At 36.8% G+C, this 14,006-nt stretch overlaps 1 protein-coding gene across 2 annotated transcripts in view; it reads left to right on the top strand.

Annotated features, from left to right (window-relative positions):
* CSMD1 (CUB and Sushi multiple domains 1) overlaps positions 1–14,006 on the top strand; it is a 1,197,532-nt gene that overhangs the window by 347,356 nt on the left and 836,170 nt on the right. For both annotated transcript variants that reach the window (XM_063330346.1, XM_063330347.1), the window contains exon 3: positions 4,353–4,465. In XM_063330346.1, the coding sequence (XP_063186416.1) occupies positions 4,353–4,465 (113 nt within the window). The remainder of the gene's footprint in view (positions 1–4,352; positions 4,466–14,006) is intronic.

Below are 14,006 nucleotides of genomic sequence, written 5' to 3' on the forward strand. Positions count from 1 at the left end.
GCTGGATAGCTGTTTCTGATAGAGCTATTCTGGAAAGCTTCATTTGACCATTTCAACCATGAGGGCAGTGCAAAACTCTTATTTAAATAAAAAAAATCCCAAACCCTAGTGACTCTGGGAACAAGAAGGTGATAGTTCTTGTTTGAGGGAAGAAAATTGGAGCTGTTTTTGTGTCAAGGATATCTTTGAAACACCTGTGGAGATCAGCTCAGCTGTAAACATTCTCTTGAAGATCTGTCAGCTTCAACATGAATAGCTGGGACTTGGTAGAATTTCATAACTGCACTTGCCAAAGATTCAGTCCCTAATAAATTTACACAAATAATTTAAAACTTTAGTTGATCCAGTTGTACTTATGTATTTCCTCAGAAACCGCTGAGTGTTCTCATTTTTCTTGCAACAGCTGCTTACGATAGGGACTGTGCCCATGCCTTCCTTATGGGTCATGGATTCATTGGATATCTTGGGTTAGGAGAGACTATGGTTATCCGATCTAACTTCCTGCTGATATTGGAGCCAAGTCTGAAGATAGATGGTGCTGTTCAGGGCCCGTTGAAGTTACCAATATCTCCAAGGATTACCAGATCCTCTCTGGGCATCTAGCCTGATGTTTGACCACCATCATGGTGTTTTTCTTTTTTTTTCCGTAATACAAAACTGTACTGTTTCTCTTGTTGAACATTGCTTGTTGCTTCTCATCCTTTACGTGCTTCCCAAAAGAACCTGCCTCTGTCTTTTTCTATACTGCTCTAATAGGTAGATAAAGACAGCAGTAAGCTTCACCCCTTAGTTGTCAACTTCTAACGGCTCAAGAAATCCATTCCTTCAGCTTCTTCTTGTACATCGTTTGCTATAGACCCCTAGCTATATTGCCACTCCCCCCAAGGACTTACTGTGCTATCTATTTAGTAACAGGGAGTCCCAAAATCTGCCGTCACAAGTAGAGGGCGTAAAAGTTCTGAGCAGAGCCAGCTGGACCTGCTGGGTACGTTATTGGTATGCTATTGAAAAAAACCAAACCCAATAATTCTGTATTTATAGGCCTTATCACTAGAAATGGCTGAACGTCAAGATCTATGAAATGACAATGTAGAATGAAATACGATGGTTTTTTTCCTTTCAAACAGAGGCTAAACTCAGTGCATGTGTACCACTGTGTTTTCTATTACAGGTTCTGTTTTATGTTTATAGACAAGCCAAATATATTCCATCTGTGGCTAAAAAGTATTTTAGTGTGTGCATTTTGTGCAGATTCATGCTGCTGAAAGTTAAGGAAGTAGTAATATTTTACGTTTAAGGTATTGCCATATGCTCAGTATGAAGCAGTGCAAGTTTATCAAATGACGATTTTATTAGCAGAGGGACTTGAAATGATTCTGCTTTCTTAGCACACACACTTGTCTGTCTAAACAGTTCCCTTTCTGGTTGCAGTAAAGGCCTCCACATTAATTGCCAAGATACATTTACAAAGTAAAGCAACATGCGAAGGTGTGTGATTTTTCTGCATGATGAAATGAATGTGCAAAACACATTATGATTCATGAGCTGTAACCTAGCGAAAAAGCTAGTAGGGGGGGAAAAATGACTTGGTAGGCTAGCGGTGTTTTAATTCTGGAAATGCCTGAAGAATAACACTCTAGATTTTTCATCTGCTGTCTAGTTTTTGTTTGCACTCAATTTCATGGCATTTGATCTCCCTGAATTTATTAGAATACTATGAAAAAGTGCTTTCAGAAATATTTCAGGCAACAAGGCTACTGTAGAGGCACCCAGATAGTCTGTTGAATGACTGACATAGATTTCTTCTATTTGAGACTTTTCCATAATCTTTTTTGGGATTACTGTAATATAAAGAATTTGACAAAATAGATTTCAAGTTGATGTATTAATTCCTTGAAGTTCACCACATACTTGCCTTTTCCTATGTCTGTAAAACCTTTAAGTGCTCTGATTTAAGGTATAGAAGAATATATTTGTCTTCCTTTAATGTGAATTGCAATGTCAGCCTAAAGAATGATCTTCTAGTATTTGAAGGGGGATACTATGGACACAGTTTTATTTATTGGGCAGATAAAGAATCCATGTCATAGGAATGATACTTACTATCATAACTGAATCAAAGCATTTGGGTCTAGAAATGATAACACGAGCTTGGAATGTCCAATCGCTGCTCGAAACAATCGCTGCTCAAATGAGTTCATCTATATGAACTAAATCCTTGCCAAGTGGAGCAAACATTCCTCAGGAATGAAGTTGCTAAATCTTTATAGTTTTGCATTGATATAACTTTTTTTGTGTCTTTTTATCATGTTTCGTGGTGTGTGGGGGGTTTTTTGTGTGTGTGTGTATGTATACATATTTATTGTTTTTAGATCTCCTATGTAGTGTGAAGCGTTCAGACTAGCTGCCTCTGTTGCTCTGTGTGTTTCAGCCTGATTTTCCTTTCTTCCCCTACAATGTGTGCTAGTTTCCTATAGTTCAGCAAAAAATGTTAGATCCAGGAAATGTTGTAGTGTTGTCAAAAGACAACAAGCAGCAAAGCATCCTTAAACCAGAACTCTTTGGATCCCTCCTCAAAGAAGGAAGAGACATGTAAGTAAGATCAGAAAATACATATCCTAAATTAATAATGAACTGTCATACAGTACACCAGATGTAGTGATAACTACTCTAATTTATTAAATAGAACAAGAGGCACGTTTCCCTAAACCTGCAACATCTAGTGAAGGTGAGAGAACATATAAAAATCTGAACATAAGATGTGGCAACCCTCATGGCATCTCTGTAGTTTGAAGACTGAGGGGAAAAAATTGGCCTGGTTATTTCTGGAATTGGAGCAAATGAGGTGGAAAGGAATAGGAGTAATAGGTTGACAAGTACACAGAAGGTGAAAAGATTAGAGCAAACAGCTAATTGTCTCCCATGTGCTGTTTAAAAACAAAGGAAAAAGATTGCAGAAAGCATTTTGCTGACTTATGTTGCCTTGACTGTATGCCTTCATCTGTATTTAAAGCTTTCCACACTTTGATATCTGACTCATCTGAGTCTGTTGGTTTTCCAGAGCTTAAAATTGGAAAGAGAAGGGGAACCACCTGACTGGTGTAATTCAAGCATAGAATTATGTTTTTATATAGGAGAGAGGTCTTAAACCTAATTTTGCAAGGAACTACTAGTTCAGTGATACTGCTGTACTAGTATGTTATTTACAATTATTTATATTCTGTAGTTCCAGATGCCAATTAATGAACTGTAGCATCATTGTACAATAAATTTCAAAGGCAAGGGATTTCTTTAAAGGCATGGATTGTCTTAACTGTCCAGGTTAAAAGTATATGAAAGCATTTTTTGGGGTGGGGTGTTTTTTGTTTGGGTTTTTGGTTGTTTTTTTTTTTTATTTGTGTGGTTGTTTGTTTGGTTTTTTTTTTGATGAACGGTTACAATGTCTGAATTCAAGAAGCTGTTTCAGGGTGAAATTTGAAGAAAAGGTGGCTTTCTGATACGTCTTCCTGTAACCAGTGGATCACTTCTGTTGCAAAACACAGAAATTAGCTAGTGATATAAACTGACAGTGTAGTTTGGGGTTTGTGGGACAGTAATGGTGTCTTAAGTCTTACTTGTGCAAAATTACTCTAATCATTAAGAAACCAACATCTCAGTAGCAACAGCCAGGTCTAAAAAATATCTTTAGTGATGTTTCAGTAAAGGATGTAGGCATTGTTTTCCATCTGTTTTATACTCCAAATGAATCAAACCATTTATTTATTTATTATTACCTTAAAATCAGTATTGCAATGAAATTATAGCTTATCCAGCATTCTGGTTTGTATGTAAAGGTAAGACTGCTAATAAGATGGGGAAATGCAATTTTTTTGAAGCTGCTAAATGGAAGGTTTTATTGTTTTCTGGTCAGTTGACATATATGACATTGAACATGTGAGATCCATGTTGCTTCTGAAGCAGCAGCTGGAGGACAGACAGGATATTTCACGCTATCTCAAATAGTACTAGGCATCTTTGTGTGAGTCTGGCTGGGTATTTACTTCTACGTGTCCTAAATCTACCTGTGTCCATCTTGAAATGAATCCTATCAAAAAGTTATCTGTTTTCGTCTTCAATAAAGACAAACAGGTCTTTCTTTCAGCGTTCTGTGTTGGAGACTGCACAGATGTGTTAAAATAGGAGGGTTAAAAAGCTGAAGAACATGTTTAAAATTTTGCAGAGGCTGCATCAGGGTAAAAAGCATAATGCATTAGCAGTTCAGGTGTAGAAATAGGACGCTCATCACACCTACTGATGTGCTTTACTTTCTTTATTTTAAAGGTTATAATAATTTGTGCCTTTTTATTGCACAGGTTATCAGGATTTCAGCTTCCATCATCTATTGTGAGCACAGGTTCTATCCTCACCCTCTGTTTCACCACAGATTTTGCTGTCAGTGCTCAAGGCTTCAAAGCTATCTATGAAGGTAAGAACTCTTTTCCTACCAGGTCTTTATTCTACTTGATAGGCGTTTTTCATGTTGAAACGTGATGTTTCAATTTTAATTGTTTGGGGTTTGAATCATCGGTGAATATTGCATAAACTTTTTTTATAGCATACTTAAATGTTACTACATCATGGCCAGTGTCTTTATTTTTGAAATTTAGTTTAAACTATACTTTAATTTCTGATGGAATTTTAAATTGAATTTGTCAGGCTTCTAAAGTTGGATTCAGAAGTGATTACATTTAAATGGTTTTCTTATTATTTCCTAAATGATTTATTTTGACAACTTCTTTAGGCAATGCCTAACTTAAGGGGTATAATGATAAAAATGAGATATGGACACTAACTGGTCTTGAAAATGAATCACTGATCATCGTCCTGTAGAAAATTAAAACAACAATGACAACAAAAATATAAGTGTATATCTAAATTTAAAAACAAGATGAAAAAAAGCAGTTGAACACTGGTTCCATGGAATATGTTAGACTACAACAATGACTGCCCAGTTCTGGGGAAAAATAAGGCCAAGCATTTAATGTATTCTAGTGTCTACCAAGAATTAAGTTCATGAAACTGGACTGATACCATTTCCTTAATACATTGAGTTGTACAAAAGGCTTTATGAGATCTGCAACCTTTGTTTGAGAAAATTACCAGATACAGTGGTATTAAGTCAGTTGCTTAGCTTCAGAACTGCTTTCAAACTGAGTGTGTGGTGGTTTTTCTTTTTTTCTACAACATCTTATTCATGGGAAATGCAGGGCTCTGAGACCCAGAAGTTGCAGAAAGCTCATTTTCAGGTTGCTTCTCAAATGCAAAGCCACTTTTTCTATGCTTTCATAGGTTTAATGCTTTGAAAGTGTTTATTCTAGAAAAATTGTGTGTGCAGTTAAGTGATAGAATTTAAGGCAATGTATTTTTATCAATGGGGTTGATGTAGGGGCTTTGAATCTGGAAAGTTTGACTGTAGCTATTCACTTGGACTAGCATTTGCAACTGTCTAAATCCGTTACCTGTGATCTCTAAGTTACTTTGACTTTCTCTAAAGTGGTGACCAATATATCTTCAAATGCTTGATAAGCTTTGGTTACATTTCTCCTAGAACTATTCAAAGTCCCTTGAAACTTTACCCCCCTTCCTTGACAATACCTAACTCTGCTCCATATCGATGCATATCTTTGTTTCATGTTTGATTAATGTTTTATAGTGTTTTTAAAGTATCTTTTTAAAGCAATATCATCATTGACTGGGTTACCTAAGTGTGAAAAGACAGAGGTGAGGAAAGTGTCATGAGTAACTCAAACTTCTCTTGTTTTGAGCATTGTCTGATCAGGGTGGGTAGCTCAGCAGCATATTTTTCCTTGTTAGCTTTTCCTCCTTTCCTTTGTCCCCCAAAGCCTTATTACTGCTGATCAGTCTTTTTTGTTTGTTTTTTTTTTTTTTTTTTCTTTTAAACTGAGATGAAGGCTGTGAAGAAAAACTAGGAAAGTTTCATTTTAATAGTCTTAAGTTTATTGTCAGTCAAAAAGGAATATCTTACATCATGAACACACCAGGAACTATTTTCATTACCTCAGTAGGAAGTTGCTTTCTACATACCCGTATCTTTCTGTTCTAGCAGATGCATACGATAGCATATTTCATCCTTTTATGCAATCTGAGCAGTTTGTTTTTCATATGGAAAAAGACAGTGAAGAATGCTAAAGGACGTTTCTTGACTGTCAACTTAGGAACACATGCACAGAGCCACAGGCTGTAATATAATGACACTTCCTGCTGGCCTACTTTCTTGTAAAAAAACCCTGGCAGGAAGAGCTGTAATTAACATTGACAGATAGCACCACTCTCTGGTTAAACAACACTGCCCCCTTTCAGATTTAGTGCTGTAAACCTGGCATTGTCTATGAGCTTTAAATTGACTTCAAAATATGACATCCAACTCTGGTAGGAATGGTGAATGTCACTCAAGTGATGGCGTCTCAGTGTACAGACAGGCAGTGGGGACTTGTGGTTTGGGAAGGATTTGTAGCAGTGAGGGGTCAGGTGTGTTTTTTGAAGGTTTGGGGTGATTGTTGCTGCAATGGCCAACTGAGTTACTGAAACTCTATAGTTTAAGAACTCCTGTAGCTGTTCCCTAAACTACTTGTTTTACATAGTGACCCCTTCTGGCTCCTGTGCCATCTGTAATTTTGTGAATAGGCAGTTGATCAGTTCCTCTGGGCTGGGGGAATGCAGACCAGATGTTACCAGTCACAGGAAGTCTTTATCATCACTCTGCTGGCTACCCATCCCTAAGCTGGTTTGCTTTTACAAAAAACATCTAGTTATACCTGGTTTTAGCCAGCTCTTTTATTTTTTCTCTGAAGTAAGTGAATTACTGTTCATCTGGAAGTGTAGGGAGGATTGAAGTGCTACTGACTGCTGCCATCTAAGAGTTTGGGACACTGTGGGATCATAATGCACAGTTTGAGAAATGCTGTTTTAGACACATTAATAGGAGAGAAGTTTTACCTGTGTGTCAGCTGACAAGGACATTATGCTTAAAAAAAAAAAATTGATTTTTTTTTTTTTTTAATGGTACCTGCGGGAGTGATTCTGTAACAGAAAATTTTGTAGAGATGTATAAAAGTCTGCAATATTCAAAACACAAGGAATTCTAACAGACTGGGAGCAGGAGGGGGAAAAAAAAAGCTTTGCATCAATATGCAAAGGAATCATTCTGGAACTGCACCACTTGTTTCACAGTAGCAGATGAATTGGGTCTGAAAAATTCAAATATTAGGACTAATAAAGGAACTAATTTACATAAACTTTACATATTCTGGGAGGCTGCAAAGTGTTTTGTTTTGTGTTTGGTGCTTTTTCTTTTTTTTTTTAATTCTTGTGACAGACCACTCTTTCTTCTGGAAAAATTTTGTCTGATTTTGTCTAAGTAGGATTGTTACCGTCATGCAATTAAAAAAAAAAAAATGATTGATTAGTGTCTTCAAAGTTAGCTCTGCAATTGAAAGTCAGTATTTTAAATGTGGGGAAAAAGCTAGTGTTTTGACAACAATGACTTATCTCTCAAAAGACTTAATACTGGGCTAGGTTCTCTGCTGTGTTGAGCTTCTGCTTTGCTGAGCAGAGAGGATGCTATTGGGAGGTTTCACCATTGCTGTCTGCAGGGTGCTCTTTTTAACTTAAATTCCCTGGTGAATGAGGGTAGGGCACTGAACTAGGGAAGGAGGCACCTGAACCACTTCAAGACCTACTGAACAGCCTCTGAAGCTACACTTGCACTGGTATCCCGAGCAGAGAGAGAACACTACATCCTGTTCCCTGGGCTGAGATTCTGATCTATGCATTTTATTGAGTATATTATTGATTTATGACCTCACTTCCTGTCCAGCAATGACATAATCAGTTCCTCTGTATTTTTACAATATATAAATAAGTTAACAATGAAGCTAGTGAAACCACATTTCGATGCTCTAAGCTCTTGAAGATTATTTGTACCTATCTGACTTAGCCTGCTGTCAGCCATATATGACATGAATATTAATACTTAACTAAATTTGATTTTGTGGCAGTAGACCAGCGAGAGCCATCTAGTTTTAACAAGACACTGATGTAGTCGGGCAGTTGCCGAGTTCTTAAGTTGAAATGTAGGTTTCTTTACTATATCATTACTTCACCAGATTTGATATATCCGTTTCTGAGAATCTGTAGTATTTTCACTGATAATACTTCCATCTTCCTCAGTGATCAAGTCAGCACTAAAATTTTGGTATAGATGGAAGCTTGAATAATTTTATTTACAGAAAATAAGAATAATCTTTGAGATTTTCAAGCACATGATTGTGACAGTAAAAATAACTTTAAATTTCAAAAGTACTAATTCAGTTTATGGAATCTGTCAACTTGTTTAATCTGCGAAATGATTTATTGACCATTACCATCACTGTTGGGTAACAATTAAACATAAGTTTTAAGCAATGGGATTGCGGAGTTGAGGGATAGATTGTAATGTGCGCTTGTGTGTGGTTTTTTTTTAATTGACAGTGCTTTACTTCATATAAAACATGTTTAGGCTCTGTGAGGGGTGCGTGGGGAGAGTAACAAAATACTTGTCACTTGTGCAATTTTCTTTAATTCCTTGTTAAAATAATTTTAATTTCTATTTTCTAGAATAAGATTAACAAACTGTTTTAAAAAAGGTGCTTTGAGGGTGTGGCGGTTTAACCCTAGCTGGCAGCTAGGATCGCGCAGCTGCTCGTGAAGTTCTCCCCCTTCCCCCAGAAAGGCAGAGAGAAGAGGGAGAAAAGGAGGGGAAAGGCAAAGGGGAGAAAAAAGTAATTCCTCATGGGTTGTGATAAAGACTACTTAATATAAACAATAACAGAAAAGGAAAATAACCATAGTAATAATGACGCAAGTCACTCTTGCTGCCTAGCGAATTGGCACCAACCTGATCAGTGGTCGCAGATTACATCCCACAGCCAACGCCTGTTTATATACCGAGCATGATGCCTATGGTATGGAATATTCCATTGGCCATTCTGTTGTTGTGTCTATGCTCCTTCTCAGCTTCTGTGGGAAACTGAAAAGAGTCCTCGAAAAGTATAAACATCACTTAGCAACAACTGAACCAGCACTATTGATATTCGTTATTGGAATTTCTTTCACACAATCACTAGAACAAAAATTAACTCTTTCTGAGCTGAAACCAGAACAGAGGGCTACAAACAAGTGAAAATTCAGCATTGCTATATCATTGTAATAATTTTCTTTGTAAAGCCAGAAGCATTCTTCCCATACAGACCATTTGCATGTGGTTGGAAATACAGAAAACTACTCTTTAAATGACAGCAATATCTGAAGTGTGTTATACACATGTATGCTTAATTTGAGTAATGCATGGTAGAATTGTTATCTGGTCTTTCTTCCACTTCCACTAGTGTGTCCTGCCATTCAGGAAATCCAGTTGTCAAGTGCAAAAAACTCAGTATAAGTAGAAAAGCTTAATTCAAATTACATTGTTAGTCATCAATGTAAAATGAAATGTGATGTTTTTTTGGCTTATATTTTGCTACACTAGTGTCTGCCACAAAACATTAAAGTGCCCTCAAAATCCTTCATTCATTTTAAGCTATTTTGATTTTTTTTGGTGGTTGTTTTTGTTGTTTCTAACCACATTTTGTAATGTAGGATTGGTGGACAGTGTTTAAACAACAAGCCAGATGTACTGGACTTGATGTATGCTAGTACCTTTCCTTGGCCTCTGTTCTATAGCAGAAGGTTTTCTTTGCCAAAGCAGGAGCTCTTGCATGTTGCTCTATCCTACCTGCCCTGAGGGCATACTTCCTTTTTTCTTTTGTTCTTTGAATTCTCAAAGCTTTCTGCTCACACCCAGTATTAACATTTATACTGGCAGTCACCTCATCCTGCCTTATGCATCTTCCCTGAAGCTTCTTTTTAAATCCCTTTCAGCATCAACAGCAGAAAGTAGTGATACACTTCCACAGTGTACAGTCTTTGAAGAAATTTTCTTTTTTTTTTCCTCTTGCTGCTCCTGTTCTCCCTGAGTATCTGTTACTTGCTGTGTTTTTCCTTTTTCTTTCTATTTTATGGTTCAATACTTTGAACTATTAAAAAAAGTAATAAAAAATTTAAACCATCCCCCAAACAACTTGGAAACTTCAATCTCTTGTATTGATTCCCTGAGTTACCAAGATAATTTTCCTGAGCCTGTGATTTGCCAGTCAGCGTGGACCCAGTCAAGATAAGACCTCTGGGCTCAAACTAATGTTTCTTGGGTTTTGTTTGTTTGCTTGTTTCCCTCAAGTACCAAAATACCTTTCCTGCACTCTATTAAGAGTAAATATCTCTTCTTTACTTGGTCAGCACTTGACAGTGCTTCCTACTTGTTGTCCATGAATCTAAATGTATTAGTTAATTGCTGTGTAGTTCTCCCAACAGCCTGCGATACAGTTGTAAGAGCATTTACTCCCTGGGAATGGGCATGTTCAGAACAAACTGAATAATCCAAGACAGGTATTCCAAGTTGAGAGTAGGAAGCTAAATTGGCAAGAAAATACCAACTTTTATGCAACTCATATGCAACAATCCCCTACTATTGAGCGTAAGAAGAGTAGTCTCCTGAATCTTCAACCATTGGCACTTAATCTCTATGGTTTAGTCATAGGTATTGTTTTATCTATTAGAAAATACTTCATTTTGATTGTTCCAATGATGAGACTTTGAATATGACTCCTGAACCTCAGTGGGTTAGCCAGCTGTGAAGAGGTACAAAAGATTATAATGAATATCTAATGATGACATTGAGAGCTATGCAGTTCATTGTATATTCTATTGCGTAGTTTTTTGGGAAGGATTCAGTTTGTTGCTCCTAAATATATAACTATTCTCTTCACTACTGCGATGTTTGGAGAAAGAGGCCGTGTAAATTTTAATCCGCGTATAATAATTTTAAATGTTAAAGGCACAAACTGCCTTTTTTTAGAATTTCTTTGATAAGAAAACAAACCTAACATTATTACTATAGTAAATTCTTGTATTCTTCTGAATGTAATCTTGGCAGCCATACACTTTAACTAGCAATCTTAGCATTGACTGCTAGTGTAATTGGCCATAACATCTATTAATAGACTGATCTATTTCTTTTTCTATTTTTAGTTAACTACTTCTTCCTTACTATTTTGGTAGTATATTCTTTTCAAACTGAGATGTTTGTTAAAGCTTTAAGCAATATCTGTGTGTGTTTACACATGTAACCAAGTAAACCAAAAGCTTTGAATAATTAAAGCACATACTGAAATGGGATCTTTTTAGGCTGAAATTTGTAGCTGCACCTCTTTAAAGCAGAAGTAATTGCTTTCTGAGAATTAATTTGGGTATAGATTTCCTTTGTCAACTGAAGTCCCTAAAAAGAAAAAACATTTTTACTTTCTCAAGCAGATTTGCTTAAAAATAACATCTTTTTGAAATGATACAGTCTGAATTACTGTTAATCATGACGTACAGGAAGGAAATCATAATGCAGTTAAAAATAAAGCTGATATTTCATGTGTCAAAACATGACATAATATGTAGCAGTAAAATTTCAGGGCAGGTGAGGTCTGATAGTGTTGTGGGACCTCTGATAGCTAATCTAGAATATCAATGATTTAGGTGTCAAAAGAGTTCACTTTAACAATAAGCCAAAGAAAAATATTTTTAAGCCTATATGCATTCAGAAAACATGAAAAATAAGATGGAGGGTTATTTTTTGAGGAGTTTGTGCTCTGAAGTGTATGAACAGATCTAAAACTTGCTCAAAATGCTAAATTTATGAGGAACTGAATTTGGTTGATAGAGGCGGGTAATGACTGCACTCTTGTATGCTTTCTCTTTCCAGTCTTTCATACATGAAGAGTTTGTGCATAGAAAAAATAACTGTATTTAAAACAAGTAAACTCCACAGCTTTCTTAGTTATGAGAACTTATTGTGGATAACTTCACTGGTTAAAAAAGAAGTGAAATTCCTTAGCCAGTAAAACACTTAAATGGTGTGTTTCAGCAATATTTGAAGGACCAGGAGTCGGAAATCTGGCATGCTGTTTCCTAAACTGCCTAAGTAAACTTCCCAAACGGAAATTCTAGGAAATTCTTTGCTAGGAAAAAAGACAGTGTAATTAAAGTTGTTGTGGCTGAATAAACCCTACTTGAATTGGCAGAAAATGAAATTAACATTAAATGTTCTAGGACTCATTGTCAACCAATGAATTTTGTATCTAAAGAAAGAAGAATTTTCTAAGAGCCTTGCCTCTTATATTAGTCCAATTATAAGTTATATCAGCTGTTTTCTGCTTTCCAGCTCTTGCCCTGAGTAGCTCAATCCGTAATGCAAAGACAGCCTTTGTGTGGTTAGTAGTCCTTAGAAAGGAGATTACATTCTTGGAACTGTCTTTTTGACTCCCTAAGGGCTTTTTTTGCCTTTCAGTGACTTATTGATCCATATAACAACTACCGTGTTCATTGTCCTTGGTGCATGAACCAGTAACAAACTCAATGTCAGTGGTTCATGCCTTGTAATCATTTAGTGGGCTTCTAATCTCCCTCCACAAAACTCTTACTTGTGCTCCCATTTGATATCACAAACCCAATATGAAAATGATCTGATAAAAGTGGGCTTCCTAGAGGAAAACATAAAGGAATTGCTCCTCTCTGCTCCTATGAGGTGCCAGTTCTAAACCAAACCAGCACATTCTAGTATGGAAAACAAAAGTGGAAAGTCAAAGTTATAGCAGGATTGTTTCTTTCTTTGTAGCCTAAACATCTTAATACAGTGGTTTCATTTCTCTGCTATTGAATACTGAGATTTTGGAGAATCTAATCTTCATCTTAACAGATCATCATCCCAACTGTGCTGATACTAATACCACATTTCATGTTTTTTTCTTATCTGCCATCATTAGTATGTGTTTGTATGACTAACGTTAACTTGTAAAAAATACTTCAAAGGATTTTTTTGAAATGTCAAAATTCCTTTAGTGCAGTCATTGCCTGATCTGAATCAGTATTAAGATATGGTCATGGCTTAACCCCATTAGGCGGCTGAGCACCACACAGTCACTCGCTCACTTCCCCCCCGCAATCGGATGGACGGGAGAGTTGGAAGGGGAAAAGTGAGAAAACTCATGGGTTGAGATAAAGGCAGTTTAAGAGGTAAAGCAAAAGCTGCGCAAGCAAGCAAAGGAAAACACGGAATTCATTCACTGCTTCCCATTGGCAGGCAGGTGTTCAACCATCTCCAGGAAAGCAGGGCCCATTCACACATAATAGTTAATGGGAAGACCAACGCCATCGCTCTGAACAATGTCAGCCCTGGCCAAAATCCTCTCCTTCCAGTTTTATTGTTGAGTATGATGTCATCCCATGGTATGGGATATCCCTTTGGTCAGTTAGGGTCAGCTCTCCTGGCTGTGTCCCCTCCGAACTTCTTGTGCACCCCCAGCTGACTTACTTGCAGGACAGAAAAGGCCTTGACTCCTTAGCAATTGCTAAAACATCCCTGTGTCACCAGCACTGTTTTCATCACAAATCCGAAACATAGCCCCATACGAGCTACTATGAAGAATTTTAACTCTGTTGCAGCCGAAACCAGTACAGATGTGCAGCATGATCTAGAAATCTTGCAAATCAGTATGCTGTAGACAGCTTTTAAAAAAAAAAAAAAAAAAAAAGTACTGAATAGGAAAAGGCTAGCTTTGCTTCTTCTCTTTAAAATGCTTTAGTTCTTCTGCTTGGACTTTTAATTTTCACAGTTAAAATATATTCTCTTAATGCAGCAACTGTTTGAGAAACAAACAAGGTCAAAACTCCCGTAATTCTGGAATCGTGTTGGATTTTTTTTTCGTTTTAATTCAGCCACATAAGGAATATATAGAATGCATCTTTTCTCCAAGTGCTTTTCTGAAACAAGCCATGCATCGTGACTGAACAGAGCTGATGTTCTTGCTTGTTCCATTTTACAGCCA

This window comes from Chroicocephalus ridibundus, chromosome 3 (assembly GCF_963924245.1).
Source record: "Chroicocephalus ridibundus chromosome 3, bChrRid1.1, whole genome shotgun sequence".
NCBI classification, from domain to species: domain Eukaryota; kingdom Metazoa; phylum Chordata; class Aves; order Charadriiformes; family Laridae; genus Chroicocephalus; species Chroicocephalus ridibundus.